The sequence below is a fragment of the Bacillus rossius genome, chromosome 1 (assembly GCF_032445375.1).
Source record: "Bacillus rossius redtenbacheri isolate Brsri chromosome 1, Brsri_v3, whole genome shotgun sequence".
Lineage (NCBI taxonomy): Eukaryota > Metazoa > Arthropoda > Insecta > Phasmatodea > Bacillidae > Bacillus > Bacillus rossius.
In genome coordinates, this window is record NC_086330.1 from 223,268,190 (window position 1) to 223,294,336 (window position 26,147).

Consider the following 26,147-nt stretch of genomic DNA (forward strand, 5'->3'; position numbering starts at 1 on the left):
CCCCGCCACGCTAAAAAAAAAAAAAGATCCCTCTACCTCTTTTACCTTCCCACACTCCTGACGGCTGGAAGAGGCATTTTTCACGCAGTTATTTACATCAGTTCTCCCAGGCACATTTGTTTTTGTAATCATGTCTGGTAAAAGGAAACGTAAAGTGCTGACAATAGCAGGGAAGTTAGAAGTTGTGGACAGGTTAAGAAAAGGAGAAACTGCCGCGAAATTAGCACAGGAATATGAAATTGTAATCCAAACCGTGCGAGACATTAATAAAAGTGAAGAAAAACTTTTGCAGTTTGCTAGTAGATCAGACAGTGTGGCAGGGCCTTCTAAACGTAAAAGCATGAAAACATCTACCCACGCACACGCACGCAACGAGGTCTCACACACGCACAAAAGGAACAGGGCTCTTGTACACACGTACACAAGGAATTTCCCCTCTACCGGCCGAAGCAGCCAGTAACACAATGGGAGGGGGAGGGCTTCTTGAAAACGCCGAGCGAGAGAGAGAGAGACAGAGAGAGAAAGGGAGCATGTTGTTCGCCACCAGACACGCCTTCCTCTCCCAAAAACCCCCACCCAACAACAGCCATCATTCTTTCTAGACAGCTAGGTGCGAGTCATGGTCCACAGCCCCGGCGCCAGCATAGCCACGGCCCTCTCTCACTTTGCAGCCTTTATTTACTGCATGAACCTTTTTCCCCTTCCAACTAACGGTATTTTTCCTTGTTTGAAGATGCCATTTAAATCACTCTTTCTTACGAAATAGCCAACAAGGAAGCACTCGTAATAACCAGATTAGTTTAGGATTACTATTTACGTCGTTAAACTGAGGGTGCATTTCAAAACTCTCGTAACTTCGAAGGTCTCGTAGTATCCCATACTCGTAGTTATGACTGTAAAGTGCATCCTAATTTTAATAGGCGGAATTAACAAGAAACAATTTCTTGCCGCGCGAGGTAGAAAAATAAAATGCAATAGCTGGAAGGGGGGAAAAAAGGTGTATAATATTGTGCTGTGGTTCAGACACTTATTTTGTAGTGACCCCGGATAATAGGTCTTTAAAAGGGTGGAGGGAGATGCTGAGTTGGGACTGCCACCGCTCTCCCTCCCGTAGCAATAAAGGGGACAGGAGAAGGTTGGCGGCAACACAGTGCCAGTATTGTTTACGGTCCAATAAGCTGGGACACGGTATACAAAGCCTTTGCTTGTACTCATAGAATTCTACTGGAGACACTCTTTTGCCAGTAAATACACCATTTTTAAGTGGTGAAACGGATTATCCGGTTTTTTTTATGGGCATTCAATTATCCGGGCATCGGAAGGTCCCAATTAACACGGATAATCGAGAGTTTACTGTATTTAAATACTTTATATCACTTTAAATCGCAAACCTAAACTCTTGTTTTTTTCCCTCTCTATGTGTTTAATTTGTTTTTTTTACTTTTACTAGAATTAATTTTATTATTTTAAATTAATTTTCATTTTTCGGACCATCAATAATTTTCCTCTCCCGTTACAATTCTTAAGGGCGCCACACACGATCAGTCCAAACTGACAGTTTAGACTTTACAGTCTGAACTGAACAGCCAGAACTGCCGTGTGTGTGCAAGGACGTTGGACTGAACAGTTTGAACTGATGGACTGACGGACTGATAACTTTCCATCAAATCGGACTGTGGGCTCGATAGCCCACAGTCAGAACTGCCGTGTGGGGGTATAGACATTCCGTCAGTCCAAACTGTCAGTCCAAGCAATCAGTCAATTTAATCAACAGCTGAACTTCGTAGCAGACGTCTTTGTTTATATAATCTTTGTTTGCTTTAGTTCTAGGTATGTGTTTATTGTGAAATAAATTTATTCCTCTGAAATGGCTTCCTGGTCGAAAGATTTTCTTGCTAATTTTATAGAGTTTTGGCATGAACATAAATGTTTGTGGAACATCAAAAGTAAAGATTACCACAACAACATTAAAAATAATACCTAACCACAAGACTGAACGTGTGTGGGGAAAGCTTCAGTTCAGTCCAAACTGTCAGTTCGGACTGTTCAGTCCGAACTGAGCGCATGGACTGATCGTGTGTGCAGAGAGCCTCATTTCATTCCAAACTGTAAGTTCCGACTGAACAGTCCGAACTGATGGTTTGGACTGACGTGTGTGGGGGCCTTTACAAGGACTTGTGTGTGTGTGTGTGTGTGTGTGTATATATTTATATATAAAAGCGAAATACCACTCACAGACTCACTCATCACGAGATCTCTAAAACTATACACCCGATTGACTTGAAATTTAGCATAGTTACCCATTTTGTGATGTAGATGCTCACTAAGAACGGATTCTGTGGAAATCCGATCCCAAGGGGAGTTTCGGGGGCGTAATATATCAAAATTTCCAGTTTTTGATAGGAAATCACCATGGAAAAGGCTGTTGCTTTGTTGATGCTTCATTCGTCTCTATGGCAACGACTATTTCATTGTTAGTGCAGTCCTCATCACCGTTGAAATTTTGCAGGTAATTTAAATATCAAAAATTGCCCTTTTTTTCAAGTATTTATATTTTACAGACTTGAAACTTCACAGTAATGTTCCTTATGTTACGCAGGATGACATTTTCCGAAAATTAGATCCCATGGGTGGTTAAAACCAGGCAACAGTGGGTACTTTGTCTGCATGAGAACAGGATTTTGCATTGTTCATGCCTTCTGCATCTCCATGGCAACGGGCATCGCGCGGCAGTGGCGTACCCACAAGGAGGGGCATGTATAAAGAGCGGCGCAAGAGTGATCTGCCTGTAGACTGCCGTAGCGAAGTACGGGTACATCAGTTGTACGTTGCGTCCACGAGTCGGGAAACTATCGGTGCTATTCATTTTCTCTCCAGTACATTATACAGCATTGTAATAAATTTTCACTGAATTTTTTTATTTACTATTACTGTAAATGGGAGATGTGGCTTAATTTTTTTCCATTAGTATAGCAGTGCGAAGCCGGGTCGGGCAGCTAGTCATTTCATAATCAAGCTTTCACAAAAAATAATTTTTACTTAAAAGGTTCATGGTTAAAATACTGCCTTAAAGACCAACCAGTGTGGGACTATGTATATTTTAGGTAATAACTTCCTATTTAACCTTATCATATAATGGTGACTGTTCACTGGCGGTGACTAGAAGCGAGGAGAAGAGGTGGCGGCTCAAATGTTAGCTGGCTGGAGAGACGCATGGAATTCAAATCAATTAAAGAAAGAGGATGTAAATTACTGGCTGAATTTAGTGATGGACTAGAGAGCTGAAGGAATACCCGAACTCTTGAACAATCTCTTGGACCCCTGAACCAAATGAAAAGGAAAGGTCAAGAAAAGAAATAAAGGGGACAAGAAACAGGGGTCGTAAAATCAGGGTAAAAAATTAAGTAAAACGTCCAACTATAAACGAAAGAGGTAGAATTTCCCACTTACCATTCTAGGGGTAGAATGATGAAAATCACTCCCTCTGGAAATGCACTGACGCTCGCGGGAGCCACGCACGAGTCATACTAAATAACTACCTAGTAAAAAAATAACACGATAATCAACCAAGAAATAAATACGATAGGGATCACTCACGGACTCCATTGGATCACTTCCCTTACGCGAGTCGGCCAGTAGCTGCGACACTAATTCGCGAAAGGGTTTGCGGGTGGGAAGCACCGGAAGGAACCCACCAAAGTGACGGCAGAAGGACCAATCAATTGTCCCTTGGGCTGCATGTAGTTAAAACTACCGCTAGGAGCCCGTAGGCCTAGGAAGTGGGGGAACTAGCCTCTGATTGGCTGGAGGTTGCGGTCGAGAGATAGCTACGACGACCAAAAAAAACTTAATGGGCATCGCTGCTTCGGATTTGCGCACTAGCAGTCAGCCTGGTCGGGCGTGCTCTCTCTTCACTAGTACCAAGATGCTGAACCCGCGCCGAAGGAAGAGGGGAAACCACCGCGGCCACAAGCACCTCGAGCAGGGCGACTCATGTCTAGAGGCAGACTTTGGAGCTGATTTATCGCCAAACCACATGCGATGCAGCTCGCCTGTCGACATCCTTGTGAAGAGATACGAGGGCGACATGCCAGAGTACTTTGGTTCGCGGGTATTCTGCATCGGGCTCTCGTGGGACGGCATCCTGGAGCCGAAACAACGACAGCTGATCGACGAGTACCTCGATCACCCAGAAGAAGAATACGAGCACGAAGTTGTGCTAGTACCTATACCCACTTCCCCAGGCTTCACCGAAGCACTGATCTACGTAAGAGTCTGGTTACTTGAAGAAGCTCTACGATGTGGATGACTCCAGGTACCGCATGGATGGAATCCTCGCGGCTTTCCGCATTCCGGCGGACCCAGAAGACGAGTATATCCACTGGGAAATGTACAGCAGTGTGGTGGCTTCCGGCTGAAGTGCAACCACAGCACTGCCCAGTCGACTCTCTCCAGCGAGACTACACAGACCAGCCAGTTAACTCCAGAGCTGCAGGACTGCAGCACGCAGAAGGACCAACCAGCGAGGCTCCGACACACCTCGTGTCAGACGCCCGCCTCAGCCAAGTGGAAACACTCTGGCACCCAAAGGGCCGTTTTCACGGCAGTGAAAAGCACCAGCACTGATGTCACAGCGCCACCAAAACAACAACAGCTGCAGACGCCCAGAGACCGTGCAGTGACGCAGGCCGCCCCAGCCAAGAAGAGGGAGGCGGCCACAGCTGCGTGGGAACCACGACTTCAGCCTGCTGAAGATCGACGCCAGCAGCCTCCGCAACTGAAGAGAGTACCCTGGCACTTTGTCGTCCTCCGGGGCGGCGGAGGGGCCGGGGTGCCGACTGAAGAAGTGGAGTCTGCACTGCGCGAGGCCGGCCACAAGCCGACCAAGTGCTGGCGCATCCGCAGCCAGGCAACAGGGCGCCCTACCAGCCTCCACCGAGTGGCTTTTGCTACACCTGAAGAAGCCACTCGACTCCTGGAGGCCGGACTCGTCAACCAGGACGCCCACCTCGCAGCTGAACCAACCCACACCAGACCGCAGCTCCCCAGGGCCTGGGGCCGCACCGAGTTGCAGTCTTTACCGTGCGGCGCAGTGCTGCAGTTGGCAAAATGCTAACTGCAGTTCTGAGCCGCCCCAGGTACACAGAGAGCCAACCGTGGGCAGAGGGGACTCGTCCCCTCCGCCAGCCTAGCCCTTTCTCCCGTTATTGGGAAGGGGTCAGCAGCCCACGGTCTTAGGAACCTCGCCAAACAGACAACGCACTTAGCTTAACATAGTAAATTAGTCCAGCCTTTGCCCACACGCACAAATAAATCTTCACGTTTAAATAACAAATAATAATAATTAAGACAACCTGAGCAGCTAAGGCCATCTGCTCAGCTTAACTTAATATTCACCCCCCCTTCTTTTTCCCCTTTAAATCTAAACTTAAAGGGAGGGCTGAACAATACCAGTGTTATCACTCACTCTGAGCACTCTGGCAAGCGGCTTCGAGGCTCGCCCTGAGTCAAACACGAGGTGTCAGCAATTTCAACACCGCCAGCGAAACAGCGACGCGAGTCGCCGAAGGCCGACTGCCGCTGCGAGATAAAAAGGGGACAATACGGAACATCAACACGGACGCGGACAAGAGGATAAAAACGACAGCCACCATCGAGAAGGGGCTTCTTCTGGTCACCGGCGACTGGACGGCTGAAGTCGCGACATCGGAACCACGGAGCGCCGTGGTCCTCGGCCGCCGCAGTCCGTCGTCAAGAACCTGCCGCGAGCGCGACCCAGCACAGCGTGGGTAAGGAACCTGCCGAGGTGTGGTAGCGAGGCTCCTTTATCATTGTCGGAATTAGGTGACAGCTAACACTGTAATAGTACGGGTCAGTAAATCAAGTCTCTATATTGAATTGTCTTTCATTCTTAGTCTTGAGCCCTATCACCCTGTCTTGGAATAGTCAAGAGTTGAGATCATCTTAAAGTTGAATCATAACACCACGAGTTTAAAGTAAAGTCAACACACAAAATAAAATTTAAATATTCCAGGCCAAATTGCATTCACCACAGCTTCACAGCATATTTTAGAGATCAATATCAGAAAAAGCCAAAACAAAACTTTTATAGGTGAAAACAGGAGGTTATGGGTTGCAGGACGTGACCTGGTACTCATAAGGGGCCTCGGGGTTCTATGCCAAGTCGCGGCATTTGGGCCCCTAGGCCCACACTGGCGATGATGAAAGCCCTGTTAGCCGGACGAGTGTGTGCCTGGGATTGCTTCATTAAGCAATTATTCTGAACCTTATTCTGAGCATCGCTGCTTCGAAAGCAACGTGCTCTGTCGGGACACAGGCAAAACAGGCTTGGGGCTAGTTCTCAAAAGTCCCGAAAGAGGGGAGCATAGTTGACTCCTGTAAGCCTGGCACTTATGGATCCAACTGCTCTCTGCCGGGTTAAAAGGGAGAGAGAGAGGTGTGGCGGCAGTTGCTACAGATCGCTACTCGCCGAACTAAAGTATAGTAGTTGGCATCTTCATCACAAGATGGCAAAGGCAGACCTTTCGCCGACCAGTGAGATGTCCTTGATTTCGGCCAGTCAGGAGCCGAGGTTAAGGCCTGGTCAGTGCTCTCGGTGAAGTTCATGGAAAGGCAGGAGGAGTGGGAAGGGGGATCTGCTGTCCTGATGGGAAGTGAACTTGACCGGAGCCCAGGTCGTGACTAGCAGGTTGGAAACCCTAAACAGGACCGTGACAAGAGTTGCTCACCTCAGGCCAGCTCTCAGAATGGAGTTGCCCTGGGAGTAAGCTGAGGGAGGCCCTAGGGAGCACGAAGTTAGACAAAGTTACAAGTGGTCATGTCCCGAGATGGGAAGAGAATGAGTCTAGCTGCTTGTGCCATGAATGATTTGCAAACTCTCAATATTGGTGCTGGGAACCTCTCAAGGAACCCGGTGAAAAAGTAATAAATGGGAGAGAAAAATAAGATAACTCAGTTTACATGAAGCTATAAATTTTCTGTCAAAATTATAATGCAAAATTAAATTTTAGGTCAAAAATAAATTGGTGCCGATAATCCCAAAAGACTTTGTAGTATTTGTATTGGTTTCTGTTCTTTGGTAATCATGTTAATGTTTCTATATATTTATTGTATGCCAAAGAAACAATTAATTGTAAATATAATATTTTTAGCTTGCAAGTTTTCATATAAATATTCTTGGTAATAAATTCACAATGCATGTTTTTCAATATACATGTCGCTTATTGGTAAAGTTTGTATATATTGTGTGCATTAGACTTGCAAAATTAAAAATTTTACATGTTGCAGTAATCACCATCACCATCGAAGTTTTATGAAGCAAGAGACTGCTAGAATGACCTATGTTTGTTATCTGCATATTGTTGCTGATGATATTATTGAATAAATATGTGTCTTTGGTTCTATGCACCTGATTTTTGCTTTCGTGTTTCCACCTAATTCACCCAAGTTGTCGGGACAGACAATACTTTAGTAAACACTACAAGACTTGTTCCAAAAGGTGACTTATAATAATAAACAGAAGTTGAATGAAAGTTGAATATTAAATTAATGTTGTGAAGCAAAACATGTTGGCAAGCAAAACATCACCAGAATTGCAAAAAAAATATGTGACTACAAAAACGACAACATACAATGAGCCATAGCAGAACACTGCATTGAAACCAGCAAAAGCATTGCCTTTAAACAGTTTAACATCATATCTAACATCACCCAATATAAGAATAGAAACATTTAAAAATCCATTTAAATATTAAAACACCCAAAAAAATATAAATAGGAATGATTCGATGCAAAAATGAGCAGAATTTCAGAAACTCTCTTCAGAAATCTTGAAAACCATGCTCTTAGGTCAAGACAGATAGTATATGACTGGTCATATAGTCAAGCCAACCAGAAATAAGAGACCACTGATTGGCCAGTAACTACAACCAAATTATAGAAGCCCATCTCCGACTGGCGAAGCCACCCAGTCATCCACAAGGTAAGACATATCTGATTGGTCCACAGCTGCAGCCAATAGAAAACACTCGCCTCTCAGGCAGAAGTATTTAAAGTCAAGACAACTGCCAATACTCTTAGATGGAGACTGTTACCCTGATAATGGTGAATGCAATGCTGTGCCGGAAATTAGGCATTTTGTCACCTTTTTTTAATTTTTCTATAATTTAAAATTTTTTTGGGAAATCTTATTTTTTTATTTATCTGGTTGTTAAGGGGGTGATTTACTTTTTGCTAGGCCGGTGTACGCCACGTATTTAAACTTTGTGCCAGTGGACCAAAGCCCCTTTCTCAGGGGGCCAATCTGATATTTTGCTGTCTAATGAGGACGTGGGCAGCCCGGTTGAAATTTCTCTCGCCTGCAGTCACGTCCCGAGTTTGTAATATTATTTCTCTGCATGACCAAAATTGCATAAAGCAGCTTGTGGGCTGCAAGCTGCTACTTATTACAGGCCTGCTGAGAATAGCGAGTCTTGTCACGAAGCAGTGGACCCCCGTTCCCACCTGAGTGGCGTTTTCTGCCCACCCTCCCCTCTCTCTTCCCCCCACCCTAGTTCTGAGAAATCAAGCCAGGAGCAGTGACCTGAGGGGAACTTAGCCAAGACGATGGCCTAATTCAAGGACTTTCTCCCTGGTCTTACAGAGACGTCCACGACATCTAGCGGCAGAAAAAGTAACCGCGGGCCTGGTCGCCAGCGTGCAGAGCTCACCCTCGTGACACCTGGTGGCAAGTCAGCTCACCGCCTCAGTTAGTTCCCCTTTACGCCGCTAGAGAGCAGCGCCGCGGCGCCCTTAGGCCCTATGCTTCCTTCTCGCGGCCTGTAGAAGTCGATTCTTTGTAGCTTCCTGTTACCACCGGTGGAGAGCGCGCATGTCGTGTTGTTGTCACGCCCGCCTCGGACTCCTTCGGAAATTTTCAGCTTAGCACCGAACCTTCCCCCTCCTTCTCCTTAGGGCTTTAGCGCCCGTTTTAATTAGAAGCCTTGTCCGCCATCGCAGGGACTCAGTACTCTGACCTCGGCTACTGACAACGTCTTCTCGGCGTCTTCTGCGATAAGAGGCTTTTCGCGGGAACGGCGATTTTCAGTTGCATAAAAGATGTAGTCAGTTGCTTAAGGGATGTGATCCCATTTGTACAGTAGCCAGGCAGATGTAGTTTTTAGAAAAAGTCATGTGTAGTTAAATTCTTTATTTTTTTAATTCTTTAAAATTTGGTTTCCTTCGCGCATCCGCGAATTCTCGGTGCACGTCATCCTGATGTCGGTACGAGACCCTTCGTGAGTCCCGAAATCTACACCCTGTTTGGTGAGTAATCTGGCCTTTTTTTTCTTCCCCAAATTCCCGTTGGTTGGCCTTTCGTGCCAACTGTGTATGACTGTCTGGAAGCAGGTCTAATTCGTTTTGAATTTGACTTGTGTTTCAGACAGGGTCCGAGTTTCTTGGGAGAGAAATTGCTCCCCGCATGATCTTCGGGACCTTCAGCTGATTTCCCCCTTTAGAAGAGTTTTCCTCTCGGTCCGACGTCATCCTGGGAAGACCCGGGTGATATGAGCTATATATATATATATATATATATATATTCCGCTTGCATAGAAGGAACAAAATTCATTAAAAGATACCAGCGAGCAGTGCTTTAAGAACGTAATCCTCAAGAACGTGTAAAATCAAGGAAACTAATATATAGGTAATCGTTGGGAGAATCGAATTTTGGTGCTATACTTGAAATTTTTGGTTAATGTAATCATTTGTTTGTTAAGGTGTAATAGGTATTGTTTTAAATAATGTAGGGGCGCCCCCTTAACTTTGTTAATTACTAAGATCTTGATTATCATGTCGAAATAATGCTAAAACCAAACCTCTTACTAATAAACCAGGAAAACCTATAGACCAAATTATTTATATAGTGTATTTATTTATCATATACCTTCCTCTACATAACGATCCACGAACTCCCAAGTTACTAGTGTGCAGGGAGTGTAAATTTTGTCTTGTTCACCACCTCGTGTCCCCTCTGGTAATTAACTTTAATTTTCTTAATATTTTGCCCAGCAGTTTCCAAGGTGTTTTTAATTAATTAAAAATAATATAGTTTTTGGGCACGAGGGGCGTTACAATGCCAACCGAAACATTTGAGAAATCTCCACTTTAGATGTGGCTAAAACCCACAATCCAAGAAACCTTAAGGTAAATCGACTACTTCATAACATTAAAACTATAATTATTTGAGTGTTAAATTGTTTTCTTTTAGCAACATATTACCTCCCACATTTTATGCAATATGCCAGAAACAATTATTAAATGATAAAATAGATGACTACTTTATTATGTTTAATGTTTACCTCAAACAGCAGTGTTAAGAAAATCTACTTGTATGGTAAATAGTATAGATGTCTGTAAATTACACATTGAAAGTAACACCAGGTTGTTTTTTTAACCCAAACAATATCATTCCGACATCCAATATATGTATTCCAATTCAACATTCACAAATAAAAAATATATATATATATTTATATTTCTAATATGAAAATTGTTTGTCTTATTTAATTTGTGAACTTTGCAGTAAGAACATACCTTTTGCCATTGTCCAGAAGCAGCACAGCAGAGTGAGACCAGTTGTCAAACACCTCATAGTGGTGGCGGTCCCCATTGTCGATAAGGAAGTCGAATAGCGCAGTATCCACCAAATCCAACAAACGAGGGCTTAAGTCAGGGCGATACAGCTTCGAAGCCTTCACCTTGTCGCAATACTGCTCATCCAACTCCCACCTGCAAAATTAGGCTCCTTCTTTCAACACATCAAAAAGTCTAAGGTCTGACAAAACCCAATACACCTATTCTTCACTTAGCACGTCTTCAAATTACGCGGATTCATTTAGCGCAATGTGAATTTTACTGCCCCAGTCTTGAATAGCACGTCTGTAAATTTCAGTTAGCACGACATTAGGGCAGGCAAGAAAAAAATTGAGCACAACGCCACGAAGTTTGTTTCAACTTCTGTAAACAATAGATGTGCCATGGGATTCAGTTAGCCAAACAAGGAGGGAAGAGAATCGCGTGCAGGTCTGTCTACACGATCGGCTGTTATACAAACATCAGCTATGGCAAGTTAAATTGTGGCTATGGAGTCCGCGCGTATGCCGCCAAGCCGTACCATTGTCCCCTGGCCACAAACCAGGCCATGAACTCAGTCTAGCCAGTGGCAGGGAATTCACTCAAACAAAAGCAACGTCTGCCCATTCAGCTGCCGGTAACTGTACGTGCTTGATCACTCATAATGCATCGTGTTCAAGTATTTGAACAAAACTATAAGTATTACGGCGCGCTGATTGTCATGAAGGCCATGCTAAGTTGGTCGCACTTTAGTTTTAAGCAAGTAAATTGTGCGCATAATCGTACGAAATAAGAACGCTTACCAAAAGTTTATATGTCTGATGCTGTTGGGAATATATTTGACATTAGATACCGGAAAAGAAATGAACAGATGATACACGTGGAAAAGGTTGCTAAATGAATGTTGCAATGAAAAAAAATAATCATTGGCCTGACAGGATTGGTGTGAACCAGGTGGTGATAAACGGATAAGCACTTTAATTTCTGAAAAATTAAAATGTAATTATCTGGACAGGAATATCTGTTTCACTGTCAGTAAAGGATGGTTTGGAAAGGTATGCAACGTGAGTTGAAGATCACGCCCGGGCGGGCAAGTCAGTCAGTCAGCCGACTGACGATAAAGTACATAACCACATGTTTCCCGTTACATGGTGTCGTATCTGTCACAAAGTGCGATGGAAGACAACTAAAGATAAATGGTGTGACATATTTATAATTGAGTGTTATTTACGTAAAGTATATTTTCCTACACAATTTTGGAACACATTAAATAAATTAGCCTCGCTATTTATGGAAACTAATGCTTCAGAATACGCGATTTAGAATAACACAAGAATTTTTAGGAACGAATTTAGTCGTGCTAATTGAGGGATATGTATATAGATTTAAGGTATTCCCCTTGTCAAAATACTGCACATCCATTACCCCCTGCAACACCAGGAACGTCCCCTTCAACACAACATACCCTATTTCCAGCAGTCTAGGGTCCAAGTATAAGGAAAACAGATACAACAGCTTGTCAAATAATGCTGTCCATCTCCCACCTACATCATGAAGCACCTCTTCTTCAACACAATATCCATTACATCTAGCAGTAGAGAGTTTAAATGAGAAAAATAATTCATGGACTTTACCATGTCGCAAAACTGCTTGTACATTTCCCACCTGCAAGACGTAGCACCTCTACTCAAACACAACATAAACTACGTTTAGAAGTCGAAAGCCCGAGTAAGTACAATAGAAATTCAAGCCCTTCACCTTGTCGCCATTATACTCGTCCATCTCCCATCTGCAACATCAGGCACCTCTCTTCAAAATTACATCATCTGCATACAGCAGTAATACTGCTCATCCATATCCAACCAGTAACAACAGGCACCTATCTATCACAAAACATACACTATGATCCAAGTGGATACAATCCAGATTCAAGGCCTTCACCTTTTTGCAATACTACTTGTAACACCAGACTCCTCATTTCAAATACAATATATTTATTATACACTCAGCATTGAGTGAAAAAGTAAGGCCAATACAGATTCAAGGCCAAAAACATGTCATAATAATGTTGGTCCATTTCCCACATGTAACACTAGATATCTCTCCCAAAACACAACACACATCAATTCCAGCAGTCTATGGTCCTAATGAAGACAATATAGATTCAAGCATTCGTCTTGATGCAGTACTGCTCTTTAATATCCCAGCTGTAACATGAGGCACCTCTCCTTCAACACAAAATCCACTATAAATACAAAAGTCTAGGACCCAAGAGAGAAAAATTCAGAAGCAAGACTTACACCTATTGCAAAACACTTTTTTCAGTGACCAAATGTAACACCAGACACCTCTCCTTCCACACAGCATCCATTATGTCCAACAGTCGAGAGAGCCCTAGTGAGATGAAGACAATATATATTCAAAGCATTCACTTTGTTGCATTTCTGATCATTCATTTCCCACCCACATCTCGAGGCACCTCTCCTTAAACACAACATCAGCCTACGTCCAGCAGTTGAGAGACCAAGTCAAGACATTGAAGATTTAAAGTCTTCACGTCGCAATACTGTTCTTTCATCTTCCACATATAACATGAGCCATCTTTTCTTCAGCTTAACATACACTATGTCCAGAATTTAAGAGGCTAAGTAAGGATAATACAGGTACATGGTCTTTACCATGTTGTAATACTGCTTTTCCATCTCCTACCTGCAACACCAGATTCCTTTCCTTCCACACCACAGCATCTACTGTCAAACAGTCAAGATCCAGAGCTTGGGCAATGCACATTCAATGCCTTCACGTCAGTGGCTGATTTACAAATTTTCAAGTTATAGGCTGTAAAGTTTTTGCCGCCCTTGCCTCTATAATTTTCATGTCCTAGATTATTTTTACAATCCACCAATGTCGTTGAAATTGCACGTAAAATAATTTTTGGGTATATTTTTGAGATAATCAAAGCTAAATCATGTACGATTAATAAGGCGGAGTAATACATGCTACTTACACAATAATGTAGATTTGGTAAACATGAATAAATAATCTTTATTGCGCTTACAAACAGTTAAAAATAATCAAATCAGTCAAGTTATAAAAGTTCGTTACAATACCTTTTTGCACGATTTTTTGTTGGCAAAATCATCAATGATATCGTCGTAAATAATCTTGTTTATTATATACAAACCATCCAGTTCGCAGACTCCAACCAGTTGTAGGACTGGCATGTATGGGTTGATAGTGGGAAGAGAGAAAAACATTTTCTATAATTTCGCTCTTTTCACTCGTTCAAAGTGTGGACAGAGGGCGCAGAGGCCGATTACTGGTTGGGGGGCGGCGAACTAGCTGTTTTACTCTAGAATATGGAAGTTTGCTACACGGATTCACGGAAAGTACAATGACAAGGGAGAGGGGAAAGTCATCGGCGAAATTTGTTGTAGACTTCTTTCTGTAAAACATCAGAAAACAGAAAACCGTCATGCAGAAATCTTTTTGATTTCTATGAGGCAGCAAAAAAAAAAATAAAAAATCGGTCCCCAAATATGCTGCCCCAAAAATCTGCCGCCCTAGGTTCAAGCCTACTTAGCCTGCTGGTAAATCCGCCACTACTTCACATTGTCTCAATACTGCTCTTCCATCATCCAGCTATAAAACGAGGCACCTATTCTTCAACAAAACATCCACAACATTCAGTACCTAGTTAAAGGCCCAGGTGAGACCATTACAGAAGCAAGGCATTCATCTTATTGCTAGAGTCCCGATTATATAGTGAATTTCGATAAAACGAAATAACATCGAATAACACATTAACGTGCGACAAAACACACAAAAACACGTCAACACACGACGAAACACGAAAATAGGCAACATTCAGTAGCTATTATTATTTATTTAACATAAACTTCTGGTTTCCGTAACATCATTATGGCTGGAATTAACTCTGCATGTTTTGAATTCCATTCTAGACCACTAGAAAATGAAGTACAGGTTATATGTATAATGTCCGTGCTTTGTTTTGATTCTTCACTTCATAGAGTCCATATATACATACAATTCAAAGACGTGAAACCTAGATTAGGCGGAAAAAATCTCAGAGCATGTTCCAATAAGGATGGTATACTAGTACTTTGCAACACTGAAACAGTACTCTAGCTATAGAGCTTTCACACATTTTGTAAACATGTTAATCTATGAAAAGAAAAAAAAAGTTATGTTATTTTAAATATAACGAAGGCAGTTTCTTGAAATAACTAAAGATTTCAGGGTATGTGCGATGCCGAAGTCGAAAGTATCACCTAGTGACAGAGCAGTAGAATTTAAAAGTGACTGGTTTTATTTTGTGTGACGGTAATTTAATGTGTAGGTACTGTAACAGTAGACTAGAACATGAGCGCAGTGATACTCTTGTAAAACACGTGGCAAGCGAGAAACACAAGAAAGCAAAAGTGAGTCTGAATTCTAGTTCGAAACGACAAATATCAATAGCAGAATCAGTGGAGATTGGGAAGAAATTTAAGAATGAAAAAGAAGAGTTTGTAGCGAAAACTACATATGCATTTCTTTTAGCAAACATCCCAGTTGAGAAGCTGGACCATCCCAAACTTGGTGAATGGTTTGGTGAATATGTCAAAAGTGGTGGTGACTTACCTACAGCCGACTGGCTGTGCAGAAAGTATATACCCACAATTGAGAACAATAACGTCAAGATATTAAGGCAGCAATCACCAACAAACCAGTTGCAGTTTTAAGTGACGAAACTACTGACAGGGGTGGTCGCTGTGTTTTCAACTTTGTCTTCAAAACACTAGAACTATCCACAACACAGGCTGTTTTCCTTGCTGCATCTGTTGTATTAGACTGTGCTGATTCCTCTTCATGTGCTCGTGCTATTGTTGACACACTTCATATGTATGAAGTGGATTACACTCTTGTATCAGCATTTGTAACTGACTCTGTCAGGTACATGACCAAATGTGCCAAGACTCTTGAAGGATTGTTTGGAGACAATTTCAAACATGCGCAGTGCTGGGCTCACAAGATTCATTTGGTAGGCGTTATGTGGCAAACACATCTTGAAGAGCTCAACACGACTGTAGTAATGGTGAAAAATGCTTTCTTAAATACCAGAAAGCAAAAGCATCAATATCTAGAATTTCTCAAAACAAAATACCCTGCTGATCCTACAAAACAAAAGTTGTTTCCACAACTTGTTGTAACCAGGTGGAATAAATGGTTTGAAGCAGCTGTGTACTATTTGAAGGCACATTTCAAAGACATTGTCGAATTCTTTGAAAAGTTCAGTGAGCACAACAGTGGAATAAAATTTCTAAATAAAATGTCTGTAGAAGATTTAGCTATCCTTCAAGTTCAGGCAATGTTTGTGGCAGACAGCTGTGCACATCTGACTGAACTGATTGTCTACCTTGAAGGCTCATCCTACCCTACAGCTCATATGCTAGCTTCCAAAATTAAGAACCTTCAAAATAAGTTTGATCTCCTGAGCAAGGGTATTTTCTCATCTTCTTTAAATGAAAGGATAAGTCATTTATCCACTGTTGGGCAAGAAAAGGTGACACTGCATCTAAAGCTGACACCCCAGAAATGTGAAAACAAACTGTCTTAACTTGTTCTAAATGACCCCTCAAGGAAAACATTTGAAGCAATTGGTGGACTCTTCAATCCACGAAACGTAAGCAGGATGAATATACACACTTCAGACTTTAGTCAGCACATCCAAGACTTGCCTAAGATGTCTCAACTTCCCACTGATGTGTTTATGGAAGGGTATCAAGTGTTCAAGAAAATAATTGAAGAGGAGCTTTCAAACCCAGAAAACATATACGTGTTGATATTACCAAAATTTTGTGTGCCTTGAAAGGTGACTATAGTGACTTTTCCCATGCAGGACTGAAGGCAATCTGGTTCCCTACATCTAATGTTGATTGCGAACGTTCATTTTCAAAGTATTCATTAGTTGTTAGTGATCGTAGGCAGCATCTTAAACCAGAAAATGCTGAAAGTCTGACAATGCTTACATTTCAGTAAATGTAAATGGATAGTGATAAGCACAGAAAAAATACATCTTTTTGAGTTGCTGTTTTTGTATTGAGTATTGTTGCATATTGCTGTTTCTTGTAAGATATAAAATGCTGGTTTTATATAGTTTTGTTAATAAATGATGGTTTTTAACTTTTACTAAAAATAAAACTGATAACACTGAAATCTCATATTTTTAAAAAGAAATAGATAAAAAAATAACACCATAAAATCGGGACTCTACTTATTGCATTACTGTGTTACAGGTGGTTTTCACCGATGTAACATCTCTTTACTAAAAACATTTTTTTTTCTTTCCTGTTTGTGATTAACCCCTAATTTTACACTCCCCGCAATAGTCTCAGAGAGCCATGTCAACTCATCTGTAGGTTAGAATACCTGGTGAGGCCTGTACATTGTAGGCTTAGAACAGTCTCGTTAATTTGACCACCACATTATTGATGTACACTTCTCACGATCAGAGTTAAGAACTTTATCGGCCATGAAGGCTGTTGCACCTGATGCGTATATAAACCCCGTTTGGAAGTGGAAAGAGGAAAAGCAGCTCAACAACCAACGAGAGAGTTACCCACATTGCTGCCGCATGTCATTGCTTCCATCCCTGCGAATCTCTGCCCGTCAGTAGTTAAGCCCAATGGACTTTGTTTTCAGATGGGTGAGTCCTGCAGTTCACAAGAGGTTTGGGTTGGACATCACAATAGGTAATCTAGAGTGAGCGAGTAGCTACTTTCAAGGTGAGGAAGAAGTTTTTTTTTTAACTTGGAGAACAAGTATTTCTGCTAAAGAGGCGAGTTGACGGTAAGGGTGAGGCAAGCGGCAAAATTACACTAATCATCAATTGTTTTGACATACTCGCTGGACAAGTTCAGGTGCAAGGAGCAATAAACACACAATACTTATCTAAACACTACCGCAGACAACTTGAATGACTGTTTGTTGGAAGCTTAGGTCTCTACCAAACTTTGAGGAGTGAGTTAGAGTGCACCCTATCCTGAATTTTGTGTCAGTAGCACTTGTTAAAGTATGAAAGAGCGAATACGGAGTTGCAGAAACTATGCTTTCGCAAGAATCATGTACGAGTTTATTTCAGCTTTGAATGACACTGACATCTGGATGGCGCTCATACAAGTTCGACGACACTTGTGCCAGAAGCAAGTGAAGTCAGAACAAGTTGTAGAATCAAGGAACTCATGGACACTCGAATAAAGGACTCATTACAACCATTAAGGGCCAAGTAGTTTCTTCGTCAGATACCGCATGGTCCGCATTGGCTAACTTGCAGATCACCGGTAAAGATAATAACAAATAAATTTTTAATTTAAAGCACTTGGTTGGCATATTTAAGTATTGTTTTTAGTGTCTAATATTTTGTATTGTAATGTTAATTAAAGAATATACTTGCACATTGCCTTTTATTGTGGCTACTCTAACAATAATAGTATAAATGTTTTTAGAAATTTAATATTTTTGCACACTTAGATTCAAGCTCCTAATTTAATTTAATGTCTCTTGGGTTATAAATATGGAATTAGGATGGAGTGCTGTAATTTAGAGAATACTGGTTTTCACAAGGCTAAATTGTTGAATTTCATTGCAATGCCAATGTGCAGCCTTGTAATTTTTTTTTTTTTAATAAAGGCAGTACAATTTTTTCTTAATGCCTATCAATTGTTAAGTTTGTCGATATGTTTTCCTTAATTTCTCTTTTAATGTATATCTACAGCTGAAGCAAACACTACCACTTGATGTCAGCTAATAAATTATTAATTGTGAATGAGTTGTAAACCATCTTAATCTTGTAATGTTTGTTAATAAATGTCTGGCACTAATCGCCCAAACACAACGCACCCCTAAAAAGGTGAAACAATTGCTTTTTCATTTCCAACCTGTAACACTAACCAACTCTTCTTCCACATAGCATTAAATATATTAAGCAGTCGTGGGTCCGAGTATGAACATAACACTTTAAACGTCTTCCGTTTGTCGTGATATTGCATGACCATCTCCCACCTGTAACACCAAGCACCTCACATTTAAACAGAATATTCTACATATATGTATAGCAGGCGAGAGAAAAAATTAAGAAAATATTAACTTCAAGGCTTTCACCTTGTCGCATTATTGCTTGTCTCTATGTCTCTTCTTCAAAACAACATAACCTATGTCTAGCAGTCTGGGGTCCGAGAAGACCCAACACATCACCTTATCGCAATACTGCTCTTCCATGTCCCAACTGTAACACAAGGCACATTACTGTCCTTCAACACAATATCCATTATATGTCCAATAGTATATGACCAGAGCGAGAAAAATACAGAAGTAAGACATTCACCTTGTTGCAATACTGTTTTACATCTACCAATTTTTAAATCAAGCACATCTTCTTTCACAGAAAATACATTTTTTCCAGCAATCGTGAGTACGATGGAAGACAATAAAAATTAACAGCCTTCAATTTGCAGCAATACTGCTCGTACATCTGCCACTGTAAATACCAGGGATTTCCCATTCAACACATTATACAATACACCCTCAAGGCAACGTTATGCATGGAGACAGCAGCAAAACCTCCACTTTGTTGCAGAACTGATTGTATTTCCTGCCTGAAACTTCAAGCACATCCTCTTTCACACAGTAAACACCATATCTAACAGTCGAGGATCTGCATGAGGGCAATACAGAAGGTCTTCAAGTTGTGACAATTCTGCATATCCAATTCCCACCTGAAAAAACAGGCACCTTTCCTTTCACATATCACATAATATGTCTAGCAGTCTAAATGCATTTAAACCTCAGCTCTGCTACCATCTGTTACTGCACCATCTCTTCGATTAATTCTAGCATTAAGTCTTGCATCAAATCTTGAATTAAATGCTGAACCAAATCTTTCATGAAATCTTGGACCCCACTAGAACCAAAAAAGGGATCCAGTGGTCAATAATAGAAAATTAATTGAGAAGTTAGGACAAAAGGTTAAATGGGTAGGCAACTATAGCCAAAAAGACATTGAATTTTCCACTTACCAGTCTCGGGGTGTAATGAAGAGGATCATTCCCTCGGAAGAGGCTGCACGAATACTCAAGGTAGCCCGGCGCGAGACATGGTACGAAATTAGCTACTACTCTGAACCAATGTCATCTAGCCGAATAGAAAAAAAAAATAAATAAAAAGTTAGGGAACACTCCCGAACTTTATAGATCACATCCCTTAATTTAATCACAACGAGATAGTTTATTACTTAAGTCGCGGGCGATGAGCTCCAGGGAGATGCGACTGCAGTGATGACAGGAGGACGAATCTCCCGATCTATAGGGCTGAATGTAGATAAAAGTTGGGCCAGAGGCCCGGAGGCTTAGGAAGGGGGGGAACTGGCCTCTGATTGACTGGACATAGTGCACGGAGGGCTCACTCTGCCTACCAAAAGAAAAAATAATGAAGGTTAATCGCGCTCTGAAAACATTGCGCTCTGTCAAGAACAGGCACAACTGACTCAGTGTTAGTACGCAGGAGACTCTCGACTAGCGTAAGCCTGGTCCTCAAGGGACCAAACTGGTGCGCGCTCTGTCAGGCTAAAAATGAACTAGGGAGAGGGGAGGTGACGGCCGCTAGAGTTTTTCACCACGAGATGGCAGAAGCAGTCCTTTCGCCGACGAGTGAGGTGTCATCGAGGAGGCGAGGTTAATGGCCCAGGTCTTTGCTCTTGGCGGTGTTCCTGGAAAATATGGAGGGAGGGATGCTAGCTCGTGAGAAATCTCTTATGCTGGGCGCCAATACGTGCCCGACGTCATTGGAACATTAGAATGGAGCATGACTGGAGCTGCCAACCTAAGCTGAGCTCTAGGAAGGGGGCTGTCCTGGGACGATGCTGAAAAAAGCAGTCCCTGTCATGAAGTCAGACAGTAACTAGTCACGTTTGTGACCCAAGGCGGGGAGAAAAATGATGGCTGAAACTAGCTTGGCGAAATTACATCAGGGTATAGAATGAGGCATTGGGAAAGAGTCGCGGGACTCCAGTAGGAAAGATTTGATCAGGATGCACAATGGTCTAACTAAGTTTATGTTAGAGGATGTGGTGAAAAATAATTTTGTGCCAAATGTTTCAAATTTACGGCACAGTATGGCATTGCAAAGTTCACACAATATCATGATTGTCGAGAGTTTGATCTCTATACCAACAATCAAGCCCTTAGTATGTTATTCCATCTCCCACACCAGCTGGGTAAATTAGCTCTAAAGGTGTTGCAGTATCTGCACTTCTGCTTCAAAACGTATCATCTAAATAGTTCTGAGAATGTAGTGGCTAATGTCCTTTCTCGGATATTCTCTCATGATGAATTTAAGTCACCCATACCCTGCCTAATCCACTGACAGATAGTTCTGCAGTTTACATACTGTTCCCTTAATCCTATTTCAATATTAGGGTATGCCATTCGGAGGATTTGCTATGCAAAAGAATTAAAAGGTATTTGCCAGTATTTTTATTTAAAAGGTATTTGCCTTCTCTGGCCGGCCGTGCTCATAAGACTGCCATTCCAGCAGTATTATGCCCAATGGTGTTGAAATATTTTCATGCTTCACTCCTCTGGGGACACTTAGATATTGAGAAAACCTATCGTAGAATTGCTGTGCATCTGGCCTGGTAAGATTTGTGTAGGGATATCTGCGACTTTGTTCACATTTGCCACGACAGGTTTCTAAGCACCCCACAAAACCAAATTGAGATTGTACAATGCCGATCTGTCAGTAGTACTGTGGCATGTATTACACATAGACATATTTGGTCAGTTCTAACAATCTCATAAATGTAATAATTGTTTGCTGATTGTTCTAGAAGTTTTTTTGAAAAATGTGTAATTCTTCTGCTATTGAAAAACATGAAAGCTATCTAGAAGTCAAGTCCCTTAAAGATAATGTCTGGAAATTTTCTGGAGCCCTGGCTACATTGGTTTACAACAATGCCAGTTATTTGCAGTCTTCTACTTACAAAGACATGTTTCGAATAGGCTTCTAAGTCCATTTTTAGTAGTCCTTATTACCCGCAAGGGAACCAATCGGAATGGGTTACTAAAATATTAAAGGGTGACCTTACCTCTTTTTATTGCAACGACAAGACTTTCTGGGATTTGGATTTAGATTTCATTAATATTGGTTTAAACTCTGCTATGCATTCTGCTTCTGCTGCAATTTTTTACTGCTGTCCTTGGCAGATAAGATTTACATAAATCCCTTCAGGAGCCTTTTTGTATTGTTGGATTCCTGAGTCGGAACACCCCTTTACTGGAAAATGTCAGCACAAGGGGTGTTTACCAGAAATCACATATTTCGCACCTCAAGCAATAAATATCATGCGGTGGTGGGGGTGGGGGGGGGGGGGGTTTGAGCTGCTGTATCCCCTTTTTTATTCAGCCTTCTTTCCCACATTCTGGTTCCTTCCATAAAAGACAGCACCCTCAAGTATTGAAGATATTTGCGTTCTTGAACGGCCGGTCCAGTCTGCGACTTCGTGAGACGTTGTTCAGCTGATGCTGACTCACGTCCAAACTACCTTCGCGAGGTCAAAAGATGTCTCGAGAGTAGTGCTGAGCCGATACAGATTCTGAGCCTTTTCCGATACTACCGATACTAACTTACTGATACTACCGATTCCATTACCGATACTGCCTAAATGTTATTACTAGTGTGTTGGATGAAGCCAACATATTTTACTTTAGAAATATAATGCAATAACAGAATAACACAAATCAATGACCATAACTTTAAATATAACTTATAAAAATATTGGTTGTCTGTAAAGTCAGTTTACGGACGATAGTTTAACGTGACAACGTCATAACAAAACATTGATGAAATGATTGCATACTTTTATGAATAAAATTGAATCATTTTTATTGAATTATCACTATTTTGTATGGATACAAAGGAGTGAAATGAAACCTACAATTTAATTGATAAATTTACTTTTATTTGCACTCATTAATTCAAATATGTTTATTACTTTAACGAACAGATTATTTTTAACTATAACTTTTATACATGTTTGCTATTTAACTTCTTCCAATCTGTGTTATTCTGTTAAGGATAGGACGATGATAGTAAAAGTAGGAAACGAATGGGAGTGTTTCAAGTTTAATGTGCCTCGAAAAAGTCAAATCGATGGTTGTTCCAATCGAGTGGAAGCGAGATAGATGCGGCGCAAGCGTACAATGAGCGTAACAGGACATTGAGCGTAACGGGACGAGTCATCCTTTTTCGTGCGTGCAGCCGGCATTCATCGATTTATTAGACGTTGTCACGTCAAAATGTTTAATAAATGCAGATTACTTACTACAACACAGAGGTAAAAACAGAACCTAGCCGCCACATTGGCTACACTACGAATGCTTGTACCTTGCTACAGCTATGGCAACGGTGGAAATGCCGTTGCATCTGGCAACGCTGTGATGACTTGCTCTTCCTTGGCCCTCAATTGTTGTGGACGACATCTTGATACAGCACATACTTGTTCCGTGAAGTACACATCATCGCTTCCGAACAGCTTGTTTTTATTGTGATAACGGCACAGAAGAATCAGTTTCAAATTTGCTACTATCATTTTTAAAAGTGTATGCTATATATACACTGCAAGAAGTTACGTTACGGTTTCTAATGAAAATGAAGTTAGCTATACAGACGTGTTGCATCGCTGCAGGCCTATTAAACAAAAGGCTGTTACTATATTTACGTAATTTTTCAACGTCGTTGCTTAAACACGGGCCTATGTTTGGAAAGTCACTGCAACGAAAGCAAAGCTTAATTTGCATCACTTTTCGAACGCCTCGAGTTGAAATTTTACAATACCCGGCATAACCCGAGTGAGTTCATAAACTACTTGTGCGTTTTTATACTTTATCATTTAGATTTTTTAACGCATAAACATACATTGTAGACTGTAACCATATTTTTTCTTTCTGTTTAGCGAAAATTTTGTAGAAATGGATAAATAAACTCGGTTGGGATCATGTAATAAAAAACAATGTTTATAAGTATTAAAACATACATATTTATCAGTTTTAATATCAGCATTTTTTATTTGAATCGTGCACGACTCCGATATTGATTATATCGGCCGGTTTCGATAATGGGAACCGGGTTCGGCTCAGTACTACTCAAGAATCTGCTAACCCTGAGGTTTCCCTCTGGAGGAAGATCTCAGTCAACTTTTCGGGTCCATGACACGGCTGCTGCTATCTCCAGGACTGGACCTGCACCGTGAGCTGTCCTCCAATGCAATGACTGCATTGAATAAGTCTTCCTGTCCATCTGTGCCCCGCTGTGGGGGTGCTCGATCTGCATCTCGGGTTCCTGAGCCTTCCATGGCATGGTTGTGGTGGTACCTCTTGTCGAGGTCTGCTCTGATTGCCTGGTCATCCTGACTGCCCTGCTGATTGCTGTCCGAAAAACATCTTTGATCATATCTAGCGACCATGGAAATACTTTTGGCTACCACTCTGTCTGGTGACTCCTACTGTGCTACTGCCCACTGAGCTGTTTCGTCGCGCCAGATGCCGTGTCCCAGGCAGGGTGCGTGACTCCTCCACCTTGCGCCCTTGATGTACCCGTAACTGCTGGATGGGCTAACTCTACTGTTGATGGTGTTGAGTGAGTAATCGCACCCCAGGAGCTCTTCGCATCTACACGAGACTTCGAGTGGAGGTCTTTTGAATGCTAAACGACCCTTGTCTGGACTTCTCACTTTTAGTGAACCCTGGCTCGTAAGAAGCTGAGATATTCATCGTTTCTTTGATTAATATTTTGTATGTTGAACCCTTAAGTTTAATCACTATTCCTGTTCAGCACCAAATATCCTGTTCATTAATCCTCTATGTATTTTTTTTTTGCATTTGAAAATGTTCTTTGTGAACGACTCTCTGAAGTCTTCGCCTTCCTGCTTGGAAGATTCGATTTTGGGTGCTCGCCCAACTCCCCAACTCTCCTTTACCACCCCTCTACTCATTATCCTCTGCCCCAATGACACTTTTGTTTTGTGTGCTGGTTGCTTCCCCTCATGCTTGGCACATGCGCACTCGCGCCTCTGTTATGTATAAGTTTGGGTGTTCTCTGAGCCTTGCTCTCAGTCGTCGTCTGTCTCTGTAATCATGTGGTTCTACTAGTGTGAGGTTTTAGACCTGTGTTTGATGACCTCCGGCGATGGGAACGTCAGACTTTACATAGCTTGTACGAATGTAATTACCGTACATTGTTTGCATGCCAGGTGATAGGTGGCTGCACATCTTTAAAGTAACTTCAAACTTTAGTATTTTTCCCTTCTCCTTATTTTATGAATTTATTGATCACCACTGTAAAAATTTAAATGATATTAATCTGCATGTGTGAAGTTGCACAGTGATGCATTGTTTAAATTCTGAAGTTGATGAACATTGTGTGAGGCCATACCAAGTATGGGCGTGTCCTGGGCGTCTGCAAATGTCATAAGCAGCTCTGCAACTTCAATCACTAATATTTCAGGCATTCTGGTTTTGTTTAAAATGTAAGTTTTTGTGGTTTATACAGGTTTTATGTGCATTGTAAGGGTCTCGGCTGTGCCCATTTGACATGTATTTTGATTATGTAATTGAGTAACATATTACCACTATTGTGTTTGAAATTTTTTTTTCTGCCTTTTGCCTAATACATCTATATGTATACTAGCATATAATTAAATGTATAATGTATATACAAACAACGTATTAATATTCAAATGCAACATAAAGTAAGCTGGATTTGCAAGATATACATTGTTTTTCTCTGTGTGCTCCTGATTATTTCTGGCAATATTTTTAATTTTCCTCAGCATGCTTCTGATTATTCCAGGAAAGACTTCTATTGGTTTCTCTCATGTGCTTCTGGTTATTCCTGAGAAAACAATCACTACATGCAATTTTTTCATATGAGACCTACAACTGTATTCGGAGTATCATTTAATTGGTGAATTCATGTTACTAAATTAAACCTAATAACATTTCAATAAAATGTAATTCAAACAAAGATTCATTACTCAGTCGATTACTATGCATTAAAACAACTGAGAAACACTTACATGCAAAGCGATTTCCCTTCCACTTGTGGCCTAGAAAACCCTCCTCTTGCGACCGTGAGAGAGCAACCTGAATCCCACATAAAACAGAGAATGCTTCTACAACACAACGAATTATGAATGTTTGATACTTGTATTATTATAAAAAGTACATTGTGCTAGGTGGATTCAGATATTAAGCATGAACATTATCAGCATCATCACATGTTAGTTAAATGCAAAACATTTTGAACATAAATGTTTAAAAATTGAGAGAGTAATAATGCCATTCCAGCCACTGAAACCAGTTTGAACTTAATACAACTGAAACAGTTGTAGCCAGAGGCTTCCTTATCTTACCGTATCCAACGACCAGATGCGATAGTAACCTATCTTTGATACCAACTGT

At 41.4% G+C, this 26,147-nt stretch overlaps 2 protein-coding genes across 5 annotated transcripts in view; one reads left to right on the forward strand and one right to left on the reverse strand.

The window, feature by feature from the left end:
* The window catches only part of LOC134527320 (guanylate kinase), a 395,696-nt gene extending 388,274 nt beyond the window's left edge, over nucleotides 1–7,422 (forward strand). Inside the window, exon 6 of the transcript XR_010074161.1 lies at nucleotides 7,309–7,422. The gene's annotated coding sequence lies outside the window, so the exon portion shown is untranslated. The remainder of the gene's footprint in view (nucleotides 1–7,308) is intronic.
* The window catches only part of LOC134527318 (glycosaminoglycan xylosylkinase), a 135,546-nt gene that overhangs the window by 24,979 nt on the left and 84,420 nt on the right, over nucleotides 1–26,147 (reverse strand). For 3 of the 4 annotated variants that reach the window (XR_010074155.1, XM_063359880.1, XM_063359878.1), the window contains one exon: nucleotides 10,594–10,788. The exons of the other annotated variant lie outside the window; for it this stretch is intronic. Coding sequence is in view for 2 of the 3 variants with exons in the window: in XM_063359880.1 (XP_063215950.1) it covers nucleotides 10,594–10,788 (195 nt within the window). In the remaining variant the exon portion in view is untranslated. The remainder of the gene's footprint in view (nucleotides 1–10,593; nucleotides 10,789–26,147) is intronic. 4 annotated transcript variants of the gene reach the window in all.